Source organism: Lycorma delicatula, chromosome 7, assembly GCF_047948215.1.
Source record: "Lycorma delicatula isolate Av1 chromosome 7, ASM4794821v1, whole genome shotgun sequence".
Classification (NCBI taxonomy): Eukaryota; Metazoa; Arthropoda; class Insecta; order Hemiptera; family Fulgoridae; genus Lycorma; species Lycorma delicatula.
Window position 1 is genome coordinate 110,350,680 of NC_134461.1, and position 23,391 is coordinate 110,374,070.

The 23,391-nt window shown below is 27.3% G+C and overlaps 2 protein-coding genes across 4 annotated transcripts in view; one reads left to right on the forward strand and one right to left on the reverse strand.

Moving 5' to 3' along the window:
- Positions 1–21,206, forward strand: part of LOC142327271 (glutamate receptor ionotropic, kainate 2-like) — a 41,902-nt gene extending 20,696 nt beyond the window's left edge. Inside the window, exons 10-17 of the mRNA XM_075370159.1 lie at positions 2,271–2,355; positions 4,957–5,095; positions 6,647–6,784; positions 10,707–10,905; positions 13,131–13,353; positions 16,919–17,034; positions 18,952–19,098; positions 20,081–21,206. Of these exons, the coding sequence (XP_075226274.1) occupies positions 2,271–2,355; positions 4,957–5,095; positions 6,647–6,784; positions 10,707–10,905; positions 13,131–13,353; positions 16,919–17,034; positions 18,952–19,098; positions 20,081–20,260 (1,227 nt within the window). The 3' untranslated portion in view covers positions 20,261–21,206. The remainder of the gene's footprint in view (positions 1–2,270; positions 2,356–4,956; positions 5,096–6,646; positions 6,785–10,706; positions 10,906–13,130; positions 13,354–16,918; positions 17,035–18,951; positions 19,099–20,080) is intronic.
- LOC142327272 (testicular acid phosphatase homolog) overlaps positions 6,651–23,391 on the reverse strand; it is a 36,502-nt gene continuing 19,761 nt past the window's right edge. The window contains exon 8 of one of the 3 annotated variants that reach the window (XM_075370162.1): positions 6,651–6,782. The gene's annotated coding sequence lies outside the window, so the exon portion shown is untranslated. Of the gene's footprint in view, positions 6,783–20,928; positions 21,112–22,131; positions 22,457–23,391 lie in introns of those variants that run through there. The other 2 variants (XM_075370163.1, XM_075370161.1) reach the window with 2 other exon arrangements.

Consider the following 23,391-nt stretch of genomic DNA (forward strand, 5'->3'; position numbering starts at 1 on the left):
CCACTTGCTATAGATTTTTGGTCAATTTGTCAAAAAGATGGTTTATTCACCAACATTTGATAAAGATCAATAATTTGCCAGTTGTTATTTTGACCAATACAACAGTCTGACCATATTGTCAACTTCCAATATTAGCCAGCAGTTAAATGTTTAATATTTTCTAACACAACTTAATAACATAGAAGCTACTTCATTAACCCTCTTTTGGCCACTGTTTCATCCCATACATTCATTGTTACTTTATTTTTTCCAATGTTATGGATGCAACTACTGTAGACAGATAGCTGTCTTTGGTAAAATATATTTGAATGTGAAAGTGTAGGACAAAATAAAACTTGCTGCATGTCAGTACACAAAACATTATTGTTTTTAAGTAATTTTGCTGCTTCTGTCATGTTTTAAAGATTTATTGATGCTTTCTGCTTTTCTGTGATGCAATTTACTTTTCAAAGCAATTCTATTTCATTCGCTATCCAATTCTACAGCAGTAAGAACAATAAAATTTTTATCACAAGTCTGATCTTGGTAGCCCAAAACATAAATTTAAATCATCATTAAAAACTTGTCTATAATAAAATTCAGACATTTTTAAATCAGGATATTTTTCTGTAAATAAAATATACATTTTTGCTACTGACAAATTAGCTGGAAGACATTCTTTGGCAGTCTTATTGTGAGAATAATGGCTTTCTTGCTTAGGAAAGCTCATAACATGTTGGCTAACAAGATCTCTTTTTTCCTTTTCAATTTTATGGGGTCTATTTTTGTGTTTGCCTCTACAGTCAGAGAAATCTGTCAAACCATATTTCATTTTATTTTGTAAAACTTGGATTTTACAAGGTGTTATTCCAGTAATGTCTCACAGATTTTTTAAACACACTCTTATTTGACCAGTTGATGTTGTATTTGAAAAATACTTAAATGAAGCATGTCGTCTAGAAGTATTCTCCGTAATCTTATGTCTCTTTGGTTTTTCTAACTACATGCATTGTACTAAGTAAGTGTTTTCCTCATTCACAGGTAAATTTCTAAAGTGTCTAAATTTCTGAAGTGTCTAAATATATTCATTTTTTCTTCAAACTGCATATTTTCACACTCCTGGTCAGATTTACAAATCCTGTCTAAGACAGAGAAACAACCAAACAAATCTGAAACAAATAACAAGTAGCAAAAATGAAAAGTAAATATTTTTATTTAATATTATTGAAAGTAATATTATTGTATAACAAAATGATAATATATATTATGCACATATAATAATAAACATCATCAGTGAATGTATATTATATATTAATAAAATCACAGACAATATTAAATTCAAAATCTAAGAACTAGGGCTTTTATTTTATTTTATTGCAAGGAACAAATAAAAAATTAGAATAAGATTTTAAAAAAATAAATTTTAACACCTATAAGTACTATTTTGGTGAATTAGTTTCAATATTAAAAATGTTTAAAGTTTAATATAAACAAAATAATATTATGTTTTGGGCCAGTAAAAAAATTGGCTAATTCAATTACAGAAATGAAATAAAAACCAATTTAATAACCAGGATAAAGAATCTTATATTAAATAATATTAATTTTTAACTTTTTTAAAATTTAATAAAATAAAAATATGTACAAAGTTAATTATATCAGTAGACTACAGTAATTTCATATAATGCATTAGTCTATAATATAAGGTTATGGTAATACAATGTTTTTCCACTTACCACTTTGGAATGTTGAACAGCTGATTTTAATGTGTCTTTTCAGTTTATGTATTCTATTCCTTCATTTTTTTTGTCTTTTTCTTTGATTGTCTTTCCATTCTTACATTCTAAGTTTTCAATTTTTCCCGTTTAAGTTTATAATTAAGCTTTCACTCATATTCACAGAACACTGATCAGCCATCTTCCACCCAACAAAAAATGTAAACTAAGAAAACTAACCAAAGTAGTACAAATGTTATCCATTAGATGGCAGCTAATGATTCTTTTTGTCTTTTACAACATTATTCAACAATAAAAGCAACTTTGACAGTTTTGTACCTTACAACATTCTTCCAGGCAGCTATTCAATTAATAAAGATCTTACTATAATGACAATGTCAGCAAAATTGGAAAATGAAAAATATTAGAAAATCATTCAACCCACAAAGTTAATAAAATAAATAATAAATTTTCTGACTATTGAAAAATTATGATATAAGCAAAAGAATATTATTTAAATGTTTCATACAATAACATACAGTAAACAACATCATCAATCTTTTTTTTCTATTTCAGAGGGCAGATCTTGCTATAGCTGATATTACTATAACTAGAGAAAGAGAACAAGATGCTGATTTTACCATGCCATTTATGAATCTTGGTCAGTTATATTCATTTTTTGTTTATTATTACATAATTATATTATTAGAGTAGAATCTACACTGAGGGGTTTTAGAAACACTGGTTATATACTTATAATCATACTGTAAAATATCAGTATTATTATAATATTATTTAAATACTTTTTAAAAAAATAATTAAGGTAAACACAGATAACCTGAATTATTGCTTATTGCAAACTATTATTCAGTCCTTAGCTATTGCTGATACTTTAACGTTGTAATATTCATGGATAACAATATTAGTTAACATATAATAAAGAACATTAAGAATACTTTTTTTTGGGGATTTTACAATATGGCTTAGTAAAGTCTTAGCATAAAATCATATTTTTTTTTTTTTGTTTTAAAACCAAACAACCATCAAAGAACGATAATATTTTTCATACTTGTAATTTTATCTAGAAATCCTTTATTCAGCCTTTCCCTAAAAACTATGTACTTGGTTCATTCACTCCCAAAAACATCATTATCAAAATCATCCTTTCACTTTATCCAGAAGTTATTGGGTTGGGCAGCATACATACACCTACACTTAATTCAGTTTTTCTATCATACCTCATTGAAAAATTTCTCCATCTCTAATTTCTTTTACAGAATTTTCTTCATACAAATTAACATCTTTTTTTATCTTTGTTTAGGTTTTCTTCTCGTTGTATTTAAATTAAAATTCTCTTTTTTTACTATTCAATTAGTGTTCTCTGTAAGCGCCCAAACCATCTTAATCTTCTCTGTTCAATTCACTCCTGTAGTATTCTACATCCTATAGTTTCTCTTACTGCTGCACTTCTTACTCAGCCTCACATTTCCTATTGTCATTATTAAAAAATTTATCTCAGTTAACTGTATTTAATTGTATTTTTCTCTTTTAGTCACCCAAGACTCTAAATCATATAAGAATGAAGACATAGTAACTCATTAATATTGCTGCTGTTTTTTTATATTTTACTGTTACTTCCTTTTCTCACATCCAATTTACATTTGCCATCTATTTTCCATTACCAACTTTCTTGATTAATCCGTCCACCCTCAGATACTTCTTGCCATAAATACATAAAACGTTTAAATAATTTCTTGTGCTTCTTGTACTTTCAGTCTGCCTGTTTGTTTTCAATCATTACTTGTCACTAGCAATATTTAATTCTTCTCCATGCTTGTTTGGATCCCTGCACTTTTCTGATTCCATCATTCAAGCAGTAACAATTTTAGACTATATCTTTTTCTCCCATGATAACAATGTTTTATTAGCAAATAACTATAGTTTTTTCTTGGTTTTCTGTTTTTCTCTTCACTTGATGTATATTACTCACAATAAGGATAATAACAAAGATGAGGATAAACAATGTTTGTTTTAATCCAGTTTTTAACATAAAACTGTCTGTTCTCTTACAACGCTTTCATAATTTTTGTGATCTCCGGACACACAGTATCATAAATATAACAAAAATCACTCATACAGTACAGTTGGTACCATTGAGGAAATGAAAGATACTGTTGTAAATGTTTAATGTACCTAATAAAATGAAACCTTCTGAAATTTAGGATTCAAAATCTTATTTGCCCATGCTGGAATATCCAAAAATTTAGAATTCAACAACCAAAAGAAAATAAAATGAAACCTAATCTCTCTGAAATGTTTACATTATTAAACTTTATATTTTATCAGCTAGATTACAACTAGTCGGGTATCAACAGGTAGTTTTAACTATTTGTGCTCATGATATCACAGAAACAGTGCAAGTTAACAACTTTATAGATGCCAATTCAAAAAGTAATCATCCTGCAACAACTGGAATGCCTGTATGACTAGTTCCTTGAAAATAAAATTAAAACATAAGATAAGATAATATCAAGTTTTTGAAACTTTTATTCACCAAGGACATTCAATAATTTATAAGATCCCTCCAAATCCTTGCTACCTAAACCCAGCAACTTTTGATAAAAGTAGATCTAATGGAAAAAAATATATATGTATTTATATAAAAGTTATATCCTCCTTTTTAGGTTGGCTATTAAAAAAGATTACCAGAAATTCAGAGTTTAGTTTAATGTAATGAAAGCAAAAAAAGCCCTACTAACACTATTATATAAAAAATATTATAACCAAATCAATCAGCTCATTAACTGTTGACTGGAAGTGTACAAGTTTAAAATTTAAAATATGTTAGTATGGTTGACATAATCAATATTATCCTTGATCCATGATATACTTTCAAAACTAAATGAATATTTTCAGTTTTACTTCGGTCTGTTCACTTTTAAGGAGATTCAACACAATGGATACAATGAGACAGCTTAACTGCTGAATTAAATTAAATAAAAGTTACAGTAAAATCATTAGTATAAAATATACTGCTATTAGAAAATCACATTGAAATCAAGCCATCTGTGTAAGAAATGTATCTGTTTAAATTTGAACATGTACAAACACAGGAAAATTGCCTATTTATTCAGTCAGAAATGAAAAATTAATTATTTTAATTATTAATTTAGTTTTAATTAAATATTTATTTGTGTCTATTAATTAAATATTCTTTATTGTCAGGAGAATTAAGAATTGAAAATTTTGTTTGTAATTAAAGGTATCAGTATATTGTATAAAAAACCAATGAAAGCACCACCAGAATTGTTTTCATTTTTGTCACCGTTCAGCAAAGAAGTCTGGATTTATATGATTGCTGCATATGTTGGAGTTTCTTTGTTGTTATTTGTCATGGCAAGGTAAATAATTGAAATCTTTAAATTTATATACTGTAGTTTTATGAAATTAGTGAGTTAATTTTCTTTATTAAATTTAAATGAATTTTACAAATTATATTAAATTACATATTTTATAAATAAATAATTTAAGTTTGTAGTAGTGATATTCATATTTAATACTTACTACATTCTTATTTCTATTTTAAAAAATGCTAGTAAATTAAATAATATTTATAAGTTTGTGATTTTTTTTTTTACTGATAATTGCATGTTAAACATTGCATATATAACATATTTTGTATAAGCACACTATTTTACTAAGTATTACATTTTAATGTGTTAAATACACAAACTGCCTGAGTATAATACAGAAAATGACTAAGGTAGCATTAAGAGTTTATAAAATTATACATAATCTTCATTTCTTGTTTTATACTAACACTATTCACACTTATTGAAACAGGACGGGTTCATCAAATATGTTTATGGCTGTATGATTATTCTAACCAACCTACTTAAATTCAATCATTTTTTTTCATTTGAATTTGTTACTTATATATTTTATCCCACTACAGTTTTTTCCTAACATTTTCTGCTGGTCTCCTTTTAATTTTTGTACATCTTTAATTTATTTTAATGCATATTTAATTTCTTTAATTTACATAATAAAAGCTCAACCTATATGCATTTTTTGTCTAAATTCAAGCCTTACTATTAATTAAATAAGCCAAGATCGATTACCCTTTTTTTATTTTGTTGAGAGAATCCTCTTATAAATTCTATTATAATCTTTTATCCAGATAACATAGAAGACATTTATTTTTTAAACAAAAAATTACATTTGTAAATTACCTATATTGAAGATTCAATAAATTATTTGTTTCCTTGCTTACTATTGTTTTTTTTACAGTCTAATCATAACCTGGTGTAATTCTGATAATCAAAATATTTTCATGCAAAAATTTGAAAAAAGTATTTATCACAAAACATAGGAGAAAAAATAACACATTCCTGGATTCTAGAGGGGCTCAGTAGTGGTTAATATGATTTATCTGCATTACTTATTTTTCTTAAGACACATGTTCTCACCTTTAAATTTCCTTTGAATGATGTTTTTAATATCAGATCTGTTTTTTATAGCCATATCCATATTTTAAATAAAAATGTAACTAAAAACAAAATTAACTTTCCTAAAAGAATTAAAACTTTACATAAAAAATTGATACTAAAAATAATAGTTTTCAGTTCTTTAAATTTGGACTTTTTGATACTGGTACAAATTAACAATATATATGCCTTATTAATATAAGTTTTTAATATTACATCTAATTGTCTAACTTTAAAGAAAAACTGAAATCATATTAAGTGGGTATTTTCTTACTTTTTAATGGTGTTTATTTTTATTTTTTTTCAATAAAAAAAAACAGCATTATTATGCTGTTACATTTACATTATGATTATTATTGTTGTTCTTAACTCACAGCATAATAACTGTTCATATACATAATATTTTATTAAAGAGAAGTATATTGTGTATTGTGATTTGACTATATTATTGTTTTCTTTTTTCAGAATTAGTCCGTATGAATGGACTAATCCGTATCCTTGCATTGAAGAACCTGAATCTTTGGAAAACCAGTTCAGCTTGAATAATTCCCTGTGGTTCACTATTGGCTCTCTTATGCAACAAGGTTCAGAAATTGCCCCCCTGTAATAAAATTATCTCTATTTACTTATATTTAATACCAATTTTAAAATAGATTTACTTTAAAGACTTATACTTTAATAGATTTACTTTATTAAAGAGAATGAGTTAATACTATGTAGAATTATTAACATGAAATGATCAGACTGAGATTGTGCTTTATGTTATCAGTACTTCATATTGTAACAAGACCAGTATAGCGGACCTGAGTAATGGATTCCTACCAATTAAGAAGAAAGTAAGTAGAAAATATAATAATGGGAGGAATCCAGAAAGGGGCTAAAAGAAACCCTTTTAGTAAAGGTAACAGGTCTGTTTAATAGACGTCATTTGTAATATTGCCTACTGACACACTAAACAGATGTTCGTTCTGTGAGAAGAGTTATTGAACCAAGGTTAGGAATGCATGGGAACAAAAGGGCTTGGTCGATTGTTCTCATGCTTCGAGTTGGGTATGGTCTGGCAGGTAAAGAAGCTAGGAGTATAAATAGTCCAGGGAAGACCAGTTAAAAATCAGTTCCATGAGGAGAGTCTGTGAGATGAAGCCTGCGATGTGAAAGAGATAATGTACTAAATTTAATTCATAAACTGTTACGGTAGTTTAATTTGTGAACAGCAATGGTATTTGCAGTAAAAAAACGTTATACTTGTACATTGTATATTGTACTATTGTTGTTAGTACGAGACTAGTGGCTAAAAGTGTTAAGACTAGAGTGGTCATTCTATGCCTTTTGTCAATAACACTGAATTCTGGTTTTCATTATTTATCTATTTGTGAATAAATCCTGACAATTACTTTAAATTCTGTTTTGTATGTAATCTCTGTTTATTATTATTCTTGACATTTATGATTACTATACTTTTTTTTATTATTTGTTTTATGGTTGTTGTACTATTATTATTACTACTACTGTCATTATTATTTATTTGCCTGGATTTACTTATATTTTTAAACCAATAAATTGTAATTATATAAACATTCTCAATTTTTCAATATTCTGATCGAGCTTCGAATACACAACAGTATTAAGGGGATTTATAAAAGTGCAGTAATTTATGTTGTGAACTAAATTTTTCTTAAAAAAACATTACTTTTTTTATACAATTTGTTTGTAACTATTTTAAATAGAATGTTTCTCTCAATTTATAAGTATTCCTCAAATATAAATATATTTTTCACACTGGATTTGCTTCAAAACTTATTATATCTGTATGACATCAAAAAACACTTGTGATATTAGGAATCAGAATAAATCTGTTTTTCTTCTGTCATGTAAATGAGCATTAAGTGACATTAATTTCTGTGAATAGCTAAATGCAGAAAAAAAAGTAAAAATGTAGAAATAAATATAAATGTACAAAAAAATTTAGTAAAAGTGTATCCACTGTTGCTGAACTTTGGTGATTTACAAGAAGTAGTTTATTTTGTGTGGCCTCAGCCACTAATATTATCCTTACTTAACACCTTTTAATTTCCAGAATGCATCTACCTGAGATATTCCAAGTATTTCAGAACATCAAATTGCAGAGGTTGCAGTTATCCATTTTATCAGAACTTTTATAAGAATTATTGTTGTTGTTTCTTAATAACATAGTGTTAATTCTGCAGTTCCTCTGTTAAATCTGGCAGCCATTATAATTTTATATCTGTTATGTATACTCCTTTTTAACTGTCATTAAACTTCTTTTTTACTTCATATACCATGAATAGTAAATAATGTTGTTTAAAAGTTTATATAGTCAAAATCCATTTATTAGTTTCTTAGGTGCTGTTTCAATTTTTTTTATTCTGTTTGATTACATGTTCATGGAAGAGATATTAGGGTTTAAAAGAAAGTGTTAAAAAGAGAAAACTGAAATTTCTAAGCATTGAATGCTTAATACGTACAATAATTATAAATGAAAACATTACATTGACTTTTCAAAAATGTACTTTTATTTAGTGCTAACACATTCAGTAGTTATTTTATTTTGTATACTGATTCCATAATATGAATATGTAATTTAAAATGGAACAGCAAGAATCAGCCATCTGTTCTGCAAATGTCAACATACAATGATCTTGCATGTCAGGGTTATATGTAAATATCATAGAAAAAATTGTAATTGAACAGTCCTCGATTGAGTTCAGAATGACAAACCAGCTACAGCACAAAGTTGGATGTGTGTCAATACCAGCAATTGTATTCTATGGTCTCATTAAAGATTCTTCTGTCATTCATTCAATTCAGTACTGATAAAGCAACAGCCAATGAACTACCTGTCAGTATTGCTCCTGCTAATTCTTAGGAATGATATATATTGTAATGAATACATTTACATCTGTGTAATTGATATGCAACTGTTAAATTATATTTTAAGGAAACAGAACGACACACACTACCAAGATCGTTTGTCTGAGAATAAAGATCTGTTGAAATTAATGACAATGTTTTGTTCATATACTAGCATTATGAATGATAGTGCTTGAAGTGATTGGTGCTGGTATCATGACAATCTATAATTGCATTTATCATGTTACAAAACTAGCAGATCATGTGGGAAATTATCAACAGTTATCTACAGTTTGGTTGACACAGTGTGACTACCATCTGTTAATCAAGACAAAAGTCTGGCTAAAGAAATTTAACAAAAATATCTAAACTTGTTAATTTTAGCAGTATTGTTTTTGCTTTTCACTGTTACTGTTTTACATTCAGTTTTTCATGATTTAAAATATATAAACATTCTTTCTTTCTTTCTTTATTATAAAAAGGATTGGAAACCATAAGCATATAATTTTGCAATTACTTTCCTTTAAGGTTATTAATAGATGTTTTGTAAGGTTCAGTGAAGTAAATGTCACTTTTTTATACTATTACCCTTGTTTACATTAGACCAATTGTTAGGATAAACATAGCATGTAATATTTTTTATGACCTTTTTTGGTCTGACTTTATGAAATATGTCATCTTGTTTTAGTATACAAAGAGTTTTTGTTGCTAAGCACTCATTAAGATTTATTGAATGTGAGACAAATATAAACCTCCAATCAAAAACTCATATTACCAGATGTACTAACAGTTGCATGTTTATATATGTGTGAAACTGTTCTTTGGTAAATTTTTTTGACAGACTGAACGTCCTTCATTTTTAATGGTCATCATCATGCTCCTTCATCTCATAATAGCTTTTTCCTTGACTAATGTCTACAATCATAGCAATCCTTTTTAATTACTCTCTTTCTCTGATTCCCTCCACTTTTCACTTTTACTGAAGACTTTTTCATCCTTACTGAAGACAGTTTCTAAACAGGTGATTTCCCACTTTCATAAATAGTAAATAATTTTTGACAAAAACTGCAATGAACAAAAATAAAACATTCTATTCAACAGATGAATCCTTTCTTAATGTAACTAGATAAATTTATTTATGTAATAAAGTGGTAATGTCTGCATCATCATATATTAGTTTATCTGCTCTTTAACTCTCTATGTTTCATTTAAGTATCTCAGGTTTGCTTATGAGAAGAAAAAAGACAATTCCATACCTTCTAGTAAAGTCATCCAATTGTAATTAGTGTTAAAGACTGCCCTTGCATTTCAGTCAGTAATATCACTGACAGCTAATATTGGCTGAAGCCATATTTCATTTGTAAGATGAAAGAATTTTCTGTACTAAGATCAGTCTATATTTTAAGATATGCAACTTATATTCTAAGCTGTATATCTCAGTTTCTTGTATATAAGTGTATATTTTCTATTTTACAAAAATATATGCTGAAAGAAATGGGTGTTTCAACTAAAATAATTATTATAACTGTTAACCTCAAAGAGTTAAGGCTAACTGGTGAAGTGTCAAATGTAGGAAAATTATTTAATATTAATATTACTAAGTTACAATACAATTAATTTTTACTTACATGTTTTTTTTTTTTTTTATTATCAGAGCTGTATCAACTCGTATGGTAGCTAGTATTTGGTGGTTTTTTACGTTAATTATGGTATCATCATATACTGCTAATCTGGCTGCTTTTTTAACTATTGAGAGTACAGTATCAGCATTCAGAAATGTTGAAGAATTAGCAAATCATAAAACATTAAAATATGGTGCTAAGAAAGGAGGATCTACAGCTAATTTTTTCAGGGTATGTAAATAATAAAATTTAAAAAAAAACAAAAGAAAATTTTTTTTTTCTAACTTTTATGATTTTATCACATTGTCATCAGTTAAATTATAAAAGTCTCCTGGTACCACTAAAAGTTTATATGCTAGAAAAATTATATATTGTCTATTGTCTGAAAATTACAGTTCTACTCTGAAATGGAAGTAACAAAGTGGCATTTTATGGCTGTTTAAGAATTTCATAAATGTAGTCCATAAATTATGAGGAAGAAAAAAAATCATTTCAAGTGAGTTTCTTTTTGTTTATAAAACATAATTAATGAATTTAAACCACTCAAATAACATTCATCCCATAGTGGATGAGAGATGGAGGAATAGAAGTAGACAGCAATCTGAACATCCCCTGATCCAGAATACTGGAGAAGGGAAAGAAGAAAAATAATATCCATAATTTAGAGAAATTATGAGTGCCTCATTGTACTAAATTAATCAGTTTTACAGAATATCAGCAGAATCAACCTTTAGTTTTTAGATTATTTTCTTAAGAGTTGTTCACAAATGAGATTTTGGTAATGCTGTTCTAGCGGAAAGACAGCAGCTGTATTTTACTTAGATTTGATTTTAGATTAAATTTTATTTCAATTATTAATCAATATTAATTATTAAATCTTTACTCAAGGATATATGAGGTGTGTAAGAAAAGTAATGAGATTGGTAACACTGCAAGCGATCTGGCAACGCTGTGTCTACCGGTCTGTGCTAGACCGGTTTGTTCATCCCTTCCACATGCTCAGTACGAGTTTCAACTCCATTCAGCCAACACATTATTTTTGACAGCGCCATCAGTGAAGTTGTGTTTTTGTTGTGTGTTATGAAAATAGAGCATCGGAATTTAGAGCAACATTGTGAAATCAGGTTTTGTGTTAAACTTGGGCAATCCGCGAATGTGACATTTGAAAAGTTGAAACAGGCCTATGGGGAACATTGCTTATCAAAAGCAAAAGTTTTCTTCTAGTACAAATCATTTTTGGAAGGTCGAGAACATGTTGAAGATCAACCTCGCTCAGGGAGACCTTCAACTTCAAAATCTGACAAAAACGTTGAGCATGTGAGGATTCTTGTGAGATCAGACTGTCGTTTAACAATAAGGATGATGAGTGAACAGTTAAATTTAAACACTTTCACCGTACATCAAATTTTGACAGACGATTTGGATATGCGAAAGGTTTGTGCGAAATTGGTGCAGAAAAACCTCACAACGGAACAGAAGGACAATCGAAGAAAGGTGTGCGTTGATCTTCTTGAGAGGATTGACAGTGACCAAGAATTCTTCAATCGTGTGATCACAGGTGATGAATCCTGGATATTTGAGTACGATCCTGAAACTAAGCGGCAAAGCAAAGAATGGCACACTCCGTTATCTCCTCGACCAAAAAAATGTAGAAGAGCAAATCAAAGATCAAAACCATGCTGATTTGCTTTTTTAACAGTAAGGGTATCGTGCATAAAGAATTTGTTCCTCCAGAACAAACTGTCAGCCAAGTGTTTTACAAAGGTGTCCTTGAAAGGCTCAGGAAAAGAGTGATTCGCGTGAGACCAGACATTGCAGACAAGTGGATGCTTCATCATGACAATGCCACGTGTCACATGGCCATTTTCATCAGGGAATTTTTTACCTCAAAACACATTCCTACGGTTCCTCAACCCCCCTATTCACCTGATTTGAGCCCTTCTGACTTTTTCCTTTCCCCGAAATTGAAACATGTCTTAAAAGGACGTCATTTTAGAAATCTGACCGACCAGTTAAAAGTCCTACCAATTGAGTGGGAACAACGACTCCGCCAGTGTATAGCTGCCCAAGGGAACTACTTTGAAGGGGGGATAATATTGTTGTTTGAAAAAAATAAAAACTTCAGTAACTAAAAAGTCAGTCTCATTACTTTTCTCACACACCTCGTATAAACTTCAGCATTACATAACACCTGAAGGGAGTAAAAACATGATAAAATACTTGTATCATCTGATATAAAAAGTGATACTATGAGTGTTACAAAATGATAAAAAGAATTTTTTTTTAAAGGTGCAAATTTAATCAAAATTTCAGTTTTTTGTTAACTAAAGTTTTAAACAAAATTTTATAAAATTATAAAGAATCTTTTTTTAATAAAATGTAATTTTTGTAAATAAAATTTAAAAAATAATTATTTATGGATATTTTATACATGAAAATTAATTTTCCATAAACAGGACTCAAATCATTCTACATATCAAAAAATGTGGGAATATATGAATTCCCATCCTGAGGTGATGACCAGTTCTAACGATGAGGGTGTACTGAGGGTATTAAATGATGATTATGCATTTTTAATGGAATCTACATCTATAGAATATGAAGTTGAACGTAGATGTGAACTGACACAAGTTGGTGGATTGCTTGATAATAAAGGTTATGGTATTGTTATGAGAAAAAGTAAGTATTTCATACACATCATACATACATAACATATATCATTCATACATATACTACATTATTACTTAGATTATGTAAGAAGGGCAATATGAATAATATTCTTCTGTTGTTAGGGTTCTGTATATATATATATATATATATATATATATATATATATATAAATTCATTGCTAATACTGAAAATGCTTTAGAGCGCTATGTTTGGTCATATGCTATCCAACATGTATTCATTGCTAAATTGAATCCCACTGATTCTCAGTAGAATTTTTTTTCAAATATATAAAACATAGTTTAACCTTATTTTTTGTCTAAGTGTGGTTGGTTTCTAATTTGTATATATTCTTTGTTACATAAATCCTTTGTTATAAATCCAATACTGCAATGCCACCCTCTGTGGCATGAATGGTAGCATCTCGGCCTTTCATCTGGAGGTCCCAGGTTCAAATCCTGGTCAGATATAGCATTTTCACACACTACAAAGATTGTCATTCATCTCATCCTCTGAAGTAATACGTAACGGTGGTCCCAGAGTTACAAAAAAAAAAAAAAAATACTGCAGTGATTTTCTTACTGATATATAGCTGTAACATTTGTTGTATATAGCTATTTCATTTTAAATACTTTAATAACTGGTAATGAAAAGTGTTTATGAATAAATGGCAAATAAAATACAATATGTTAACACATTTACATGTTTTTGGCCTAACACTTTCCTGTCAACTAACAGTCATATCAAACACTTGTAATGCATTGCTAAGGATATTTTTTTCAGATTCAGCTTCTCTTGGTCATAAGAACATTGATGATATTTCATAATATAATTTTTAAATTAATTAACGAATGTTTCATTAAACTAATAACATTTAATTTATATAAAATGACGATTAGCTTAGAGATTTAAAATTATGTTTAATCTATACATTGCCCAATTTAAGTACAATAACAAGGTTAATAATTAACTTCAAAAGGTTTTTTTCAAAGGATACATTTGTTATTCTTTGAAAAATTTTTCAATTTCTTAGCAGTATCAGCCATCAGATATATAATTACTACTTTATTGTATAAAAACATAAACAACCAAAACACAGTAATTAGATCAGTTAAACTTACCTTATTAATTTCCAATAACTGGTTTTCGTGGTATCCCACATCTTCAATTGGTATTAAAAATTACTTTTTTACATTAAAATTCATAATTTTTTTAATAATTTGTCAATTTTGTCCCAGAAATTATAATATTTTTCAATGTCAGATTTTAAATAATATTGTAAATATACATGTACTTGTGCTGTGCAGTACTAGAATTTGACAATTTAAAATATTATAATTTCTGGAATAAAATTGAGAAATTAAAAAAAATAATAATTTTTAATGTAAAAAAAAAAATAAAATACAATTGATTTTAAACTCAAAATATGGGTACTGTGAAAACTGGTTATTGGAAATTAATAAGGAAAGTTTAACTTATTTAATTATTGTGTTCTGGTGGTTTACATTTTATATAAAACTAAATTTTATTAGCACAATGGTCAAAATGTTACTGAATTACTTGAATATTCAACAAATAATAACTACTTTTTATAGAATACAAGTATATATGAATACAGATCTTTTTATACTCTCAAAATTTATTTGATTAATTTAATCTTTTATTTATTTATTTAATGTAACATTTTTCATGTGTTTTTTCAATTTATTTTTATCATAACAACAATTTTCATTAAAATTTTAAAAAAATGTTTATATTCTTGGACCCTATTTTTAAAAAAAATCTATTTTGAAATAGAATTAAGATTGATATTTAAAAAATATATTTTTTTATATTTGTTTTTTAAGATATAGATGTACTCCAAGAAGTTAAAATTGACTGAATCCAGGGCTTTTTCTAGTGTTTAAAACAATTTTAGGATTATTTTTTTGGAATGATATTTGATTATGCCATTATTATTTTTTCATGCTGTACAATTTCCATTGTTCTAAGTCTAATCTTTTTTGACTAGCATCACTAAGATGACAAGGAACCTCTTGATAATAAACTGTGTTTGACCTCTGTACTACATTTACATGTACAATAGTCACATTGATCACTTTTCAGTTGGTTTTAAAATAGTTATATTGTTCTTTTAATGATACTCATACCATAGTTGATGAATGTTTGTTTAATTTAATTTTTTTTTTATTTTGGCTAAATCTAATGCATCAACAGTATTCAACACATTTTGTCATCAATAAAATAATAAGTAATTATCATTATTATAAATCAAAGACGATTAATTGTCTTTATCAACCAGATTAGAAAAAAAAATTCATTCATATGAAGCAATAATGACTGAAGTGCTTTGTCCTCATCTTTTGACTTCAACACCTTCCCAAGAAAAAAATATAAGGTTGAAAATGTATTGAAAAAACTTAGTGTATATTTTAAGTGACATTACTTCCTGTTCTTAGTGGCTCCCAAAAAAGGCCAAAAGCATGCAAGAAAACTGGACAGAATATTATTCAACTTTTAAGAGATATGAAAAACAATTTAATGAATATAGCTTTAATCATACTACACCTACCTCGTACTTTACACTTTTCAATTTTAAAAATTCTAATCTCTGATATATTCCAAGTTTTTGTTGATCAAGTTGTAATTATACAGTTATAATGTCACTTTGGACCCAGTAACGCATTATATTTCCCCTATAGTCACTGCTGAATTTTATTTTTAATATCTTCTTTATTCTGACTGTATGATCAGAAAAAAATTCTCACTGTATGATTTAGATTATCCATTAATAAGTCATTTAATTATTTATCATTATAAAAGTTCTGCAATATAGGAAATTCTTTAAGATGTAAAAGTGTTGGTAATCTCATAGAAAAATTGTGGTTGTAAAAAAATTATTTCCCTTCACTGGCAGAATGATTTTCTACTGAATATGGAACACAACTAGAGTTGTTTATTCAGTTGTTTATTCAGCTAAACTAAAGCTTTTATTTGTTGTAAGAGGCCAAGCATTATTACCCCAAAAAACATCTATTTTCCCGAAAAACATTAATCTTCTTCTTTTGTCTCATTTGAGTTTTTTTCAGTTTCATAACATATTTACATTAATCGTAATTCCACAAAGAAAAAAGTTTGTCAAGCAAGATCCATTATAAAACCTAAATAAAAATGACTATAATATTAACAGATTAAACTTCTTTGATATCATGAATTTTGAATGTTACAATATTGAATTAAATGCCACTAACACAATATTTGACCATTTTGAAGTGTTCAGGAAATACTTTTTAGTACATGGATTAATAGTACAAGTAATAAATATTGTGCTTATAATGTTGTATAATGAAGGTTATTTTTGTCAGTTAATCTACAATGGAGAAGCGGAATAGAAACACCAAAAACATCCTCTGAAATTACATTTTCACAATTTTAGATAGCAAGTTGTTGTAATTACATTTCTTTTTCTAAAGATTGAAATACTGTTTAGGTTTTTAAAAAAACAATATACTATTAAAAAAAAAAAAAATTTAATATTTTTTGTTTTGTTATTATTAAATTACTAATTTTTTTACAGATTCATGGTATCGTAATCAATTGAGTACCAGTGTGATCAGTCTACAGGAGACTGGAAAATTAACGAAACTTAAAAATAAATGGTGGAAAGAAAAAAGAGGTGGAGGAAAATGTCAGGTATTTTATATTAATTACTTTCTGAATAGAATTATTAAGGTTTACTTGTAGTTAAATAGTTCGTGCTGAAAATTTGATGTAATCAGGCATATGAATTTCTCCTTGACCAGATCCCTCTGATAAAGTGATTTTCTAAAGAATAAATTGCCTTCTTGCAAATAAAATTCAGGTATTATTTAGTGAAGAATGTTTACATACAATATTAGACATCAATGAAAGGGTTAGATAAAAATAAAAAATAAGTTCATTTCACAAGCTTCATTTCCTTCCAAATTGATGGCTAATTAATTACATATTAATTTTGCACATTTTACTATTCCAAATTTTTTTAAATCCTGTTACATAATAATTTTTTTCTTAGTATCCAGCTAGGGATTAATATTAAGTCAAAACATTTTATAGAAAAAGAGCTATAAAAATGATCTATTGTTTTCTTCTTAAATGCACACTTTTAATACTAAAAGAATGAGAAGATATACCTTTTCATCCAGTAATCATACTTTTAGTTTGTAGACAAGCCATCTGTTCCATAACTTCCTAGACATCTGAAATAAACTCTGGTGAATGCATTGTAAAAGATATTTAGGATAGACTGACAAAATGACAGTTTCATAACATCTGTTTCAGTTTTGATTTTAATATTATATTTGCATTAATTGGTCTAAGAGTTTTATAGTACTTATAAAATTAAAAAGAATAATTTTTCTGTGGTAAATTACCTTATAATATTTTGTTATTCAGTAATCAAACCTGATTAAATATTTTTTAAAAATTAGCAAAATACAAGAAAATATCATTTTTTGTTCAATTTATGTAGATTGTTATGTAGCCAGCTTATGTAGATAGCAAAAAAACTTAAAACAAAAGTACAGAGTATTTAATTTGTATATATAAAAAAATTATGTGGTCTGAATTAACATTTGCTGAAGTAGTCAAAAGTGGATGAACAAGCAAGGTAATAAACCTTACCTTCAAAAAACTTTTAAACACCATTTTTTTTTCTTTTTAATTTTGCCCTATGAAAAACCATGTTCCAATCTTCACCTTCTTTGCTCAACATTTTCTCATTCTATAAGCTTGCTGTTCTTTTCTTTCTTTCAACATTCTTGGCACCATTATATTTTCCTTCTTTTTCTTGAAAACTCCGTATTGAATCAATTTTCTCTTTATAAACTTTTCTGCCTGATATTTCATTTTCTCAGATTTTTGGTTTATAAATAAAACACCATTTTATTTATAATTAAAAAGTGAAAAATTTTATGTACTTGAGAAGAGATATATATGAAGATGGAAAGCTGATAAATGGAATTTCAAATTGACTGCAAAGGGGCAGAATCTATACCAAGCTATTTAGCTTGTATTGCTGAACCAGAAGGTAACAGAAAAGTTATGTAGATATTTGCATATAATAACATGTGGATAGAGTTGTGGAAGATGGCAAGGGATTGAAATATGCTTCAGTTAGGAAAAATTAAATTACTGAGAAATATAAAATAAGATAGAAAAGACAAGGTCAGAAACAATCCTATAAGAAATGATCTTGATTAGAAGGGTTTCATGGGAGAAGTTTGAGGGAATGAGATTATAATATATAGGTATAAAAAAATTATTTGGGAAAGGTTACCAGGAGTAATACAAGAAATAGGGATGGATGTAAAAAGAGCCAGAGGATGCTGAAGGGTAAGGTTGAAATGTCTTCTAATAATTAATATCTCCTAGTAACAGTTAAAAGAAATCATGGAGAGAAGATGCTGCATCTCACAACAGATAGAAATGAAGTGATGATGAGAGGATAGGAGAAGATTTTATATATATATATATATATATATATAACATTTCTGTAGTAGATTAGAATTAGACAAAATTTAACTTTTATAAAAAGAACAATTGTCTTAATTATATTTTTATATTTTGTAGAAAAAAGATGAAGGCGGAGGTGGAGCTGATGAACTTGGTTTGCAAAATGTTGGTGGTGTATTTGTTGTTCTTGTTGCTGGTGTTTGTGTAGCTTCTGTAGTTGCTTTTGGAGAACTCTTTTATAGTGTTTGCACTAAAGAAGATAGAGTAAGTATTAAATATTATCTCTAATATAATTAAACATTAACCTCATTAATTAGGTTTATTGTTATAAGCTACAGCATAAAATGAGTGTAAATACTCACTTTAAACTTTTAATGTTTAGTGTGTACTTGATCATTATAGACAAGATGCATTTTATACATTCTAGTAGAGAAATAGATATATATTTTACTTCATAAAGTGTATTATATAATATAAAATACAATTATTTCTTACACATGTAAATTTAATATAAATTCAAAGTAAGAAAAAAAAATCCATAATGCAGCTTACAAATAACTTGTTTATCAATTTAAACATACTGCACCCAACACATTGGTTTAAAGTGAAAAATCTCCACATTAACAATAGATTTTGTGATCAAATAAAGGTCTTTAAAAACCTGGAAGATGTTTGTTTTTTCTTCTTTATATTAGCAATTGTACATCTTAGCCAAAAGACAGTTACTAATAGATGGTTAATTTACCCCCTCAAAAATAATGGTCTGATTATTCAAGCCAATATTCCCCTTCATGCATTGTTTCTACAAGTTATTCTTTATTTCTTTCATTTTATAAAAGATATGATGGATGAAGTGATAATGGGAAAAATATCAGATGCTTGTCATGACTGGAACCCAAAACCATTTTATCTATAAGCGAATTTGCTAACCACTATATCAGCTGTTTAGTCTAGATAGTATTATATTATCTATTTACTAAAATATACATTATACGTTTTAGTATCCCTGTCTTGTAAAATATACAAGGGGTATTCTGCATATTTATGCAGAAGGGCACACTTCTACTTTGCCATATTGGTAATTTTATGTTGGAAACATTTCATGGGAAAAGTATAAAACACCGATTACGGTAAAAAAAAATTATTGACATTAAACTAACCTAATCTGACCAACACATTTATTAAAGTGGAATTTATTTGTTAATACAAAAGTTTACATATTGCGTTGTTTATGTTTTATTTCCAGGGCCCACTAAAGGAAGAATTATTATCCGAACTGAAATTCATAACCAGATGCAGTGGATCAACAAAACCACTCAAAAAACAGTCAGATGAAGAAGAAGAGGAAACAAATGAGATTACATCAGATATGGCACCTTTTACTCCTTATAAATCATTTGATTCTGATTCAAAACAGCCATTATAGAATAATTTTATTATCCAGCATATTTAGAGTTATCAATACTATTATTATTATTTTCTGAGTAAACATAACTATGTTTTCGACCTAATCAATTCTGTATTTAATTTTTAAACAGTCAAATGATAGAATATAAATGTAATATCTGTTTACAATTGTGTATTAACATATTTAGTTTTGTTTAGTGACCAGCATCAGTCATAGTAGAGATTAGTAAAAAACACTTCTACAACATTTAAATCAGTTTCGTCAAATCATTAATCATTTTATTTAATGTTTAATGAATAGTAACATAACATTAATCAGCAAGAAAGATAGGAATACAAAAATATTGATTTTAATTTTATTTTTGTAGGTATGAATAAGGTACTTGGAGACCTGTAGCCAAAAAAATTAAGAATTATAAATTAGTTTTTTGTGTCTTTTTGTCCTCTCCCCCTTCAGTCTGACTACATTTACAGCATAAACTATTGAATTAATTTCAGACTCTTGTAATTAAGCAAAGGAATTTATACATAATTTCTTCCTGATACGCAAAGCATACATCTGCCAGAAATAGAACTGATACCATAATTTCTCTCATTTTTTTCCAAATTATACATTCTGTTCAATTTGAAAATATTTCCTTTTTACCAAAACATACCATTTATCTAGTTATAAAAAAAAATTAATGATTTGAATACATTTTCAAAGCGCACAGTTTGAAAAGTTATTTATTCTGGTTTCTGTATTCCAAATATTGTACACCCCATTTTACATAAATGTAATTATTATATCACATCTTCTGAAGAAATATAACAAACAGTGGCAAATCTATGTTAAACTGAATTTTAATAATGGAAACATCAAATCTCCACCTTTATAGAGAAATTTAAAATTGTTTTAATAAGAATATTTATTTTAATATGTATAAATGTTAAAAACAGTATTAACAATAAATTTTAAAATTAAATTATTTTAACAAATTCATTTTATTTACAAAAACTGTTATTTTTTACTGATAATTGTTTACATGTATGTAATTATCATTGAGTTTAATCACCTTTCCACATTAGTCTAAATAATGTTTTTATAATTCCTCTATTTTATCAAATAAAATGTTTATTTTATTCTTTTGGATTCAATAAAATGAGTTGCAGTTTCCAAAATTTGTGTTTTTCTTAAATATTATTGATGACAAAATATAAAATCCTTAAATAATTTTATGGGTGTATTACAAAATTTTAAGGTTTCTATATCCTATTGTATGTAAATAAAAAAAGGAAAGGAACTGAATTCAGGATTTGAGTTATGGATGTGGAGAAAGTAAAATGGACTTTTCAAGTAAGGAATGAGCAATTAATGAACATAATTAAAGAAGAACACTTATGTGTGAATTATACACAAAAAAAAACACACACACACACAAAAACTGATTAGGACATGTGGTTAGAGGAAATGAAACCTTAACAAAAAGGAAAAAGGAAGCGAGGAAGAATGATGAAGTTAATAGATCTGATGAAGACTGGAAGCTACAAGGTGATGAAGGCTTGAATTTAAACTGATGGTACCTACCACAAGGCAGAACACCAGACGATATGATGGTGACAAAATTATTTTTATTATCACCTTCTCAATTGTTATTTATTTTGAAGTTATTTTATTTATTTATAATCTTCATATATTTAATTAACTACTATTTCATGTATGGTATTTATTATTTTAAATTACTAACAAGGACTTCATTCACACTGTATTTTATTTTATAATTAATTGTGGATTTTATGATTCTGCTCTGATCGAGGTGTTACCACGGTCTTCCTTCATCCATCCAGTCAAATTCTGGGACTATTCCTATTTTATCATTGGAATAACAAATCTACCCATTATTGATGTAATTTATAAAATGTTTTATTAAGTACTGATTATAATAAAATATTTATTTAATTCTTGATAATAAATTCAAAGTCCCTGAACATTTTACTAGTGTTCATCCTGTACTTTCTTTTTCTGTTTAGCCTCCAGAACCACTGTAAGGTATTACTTCAGAGGATGAATGAGGATGATATGTATGAATGTAAATGAAGTCTAATCTTGTACAGTCTCTGGTCGACCATTCTGGAGATGTATGGTTAATTGAAACCCAACCACCAAAGAACACCGCTATCCACAATCTAGTATTCAAATCCATATAAAAGTAACTGCCTTTACTAGATCTTCATCCTAAAATATTCAATTGTACCATAGATTTTTGTTATTATACAATATATTATTAAAGTTTCTGTATCCTCGATAAATCTTTAAAAGTTGAAAAAGGAAAGATTTAATTTTTGTTGCAGTTGGTATAAAAAATAATTTTATAGTTATTTTTTATAAGCTACATTATTTGTTTACTCAATGTCTACTGTTTGATGGGGCTGCAAGGGAAAGGGACAAGACATGTTAGATCCAAATGTATGCATATGCGGCACACTTTTTAAAGCCTATTTAAAGAAAAAAAATTGGCTCATATTGGATTTGATAAATAGATTCATTAAAAAGCAATACATAGTCAAAAGTAGAAATAACATTACAATCAACTGTCATCAATCTACTGTTCAATTATCAGTCTACTGTTCAACAATCATGATTATTCATTGTTTTTAAAAAAGTAAAACTATTAAGTTATTGGCAAACTACTTAAAGTTTCTAAGATTGTTGGAAATATTCTGATTACCATTTGATATTAAAAAAAAAAAAATAAAAAACCACAGTTAACTAAAATCAGATGATAAAGACTGATGAAACTGAAATCAGTTCCTAACATAAAACATTCTATAAATTAAAAATTATGTATATTAAAAATTTATTTTATTTGTTTAAAACTAATTTTAAAAAATCAACTGATTGAACAACAAATTTGAACACTTTAAATTGTTAGTTAAATTTAAAAAAAGAAAAATATTTATTGTTATATAAATGTATGGAAGTATTTAATGGCTGATTAATCCATCAACCTTATCTTCAGGGGAGAATAAAATGCGCAAATCTAAACCTTCACATCTTAAGTACTGCACAGAATTTTATAACTACACACTGCACATCAGAACAAAAGATACTGTGAACTGTTTCCAGAGCTAACATTACACATTACTGTTTCTTAATATCTATTTTTGTTA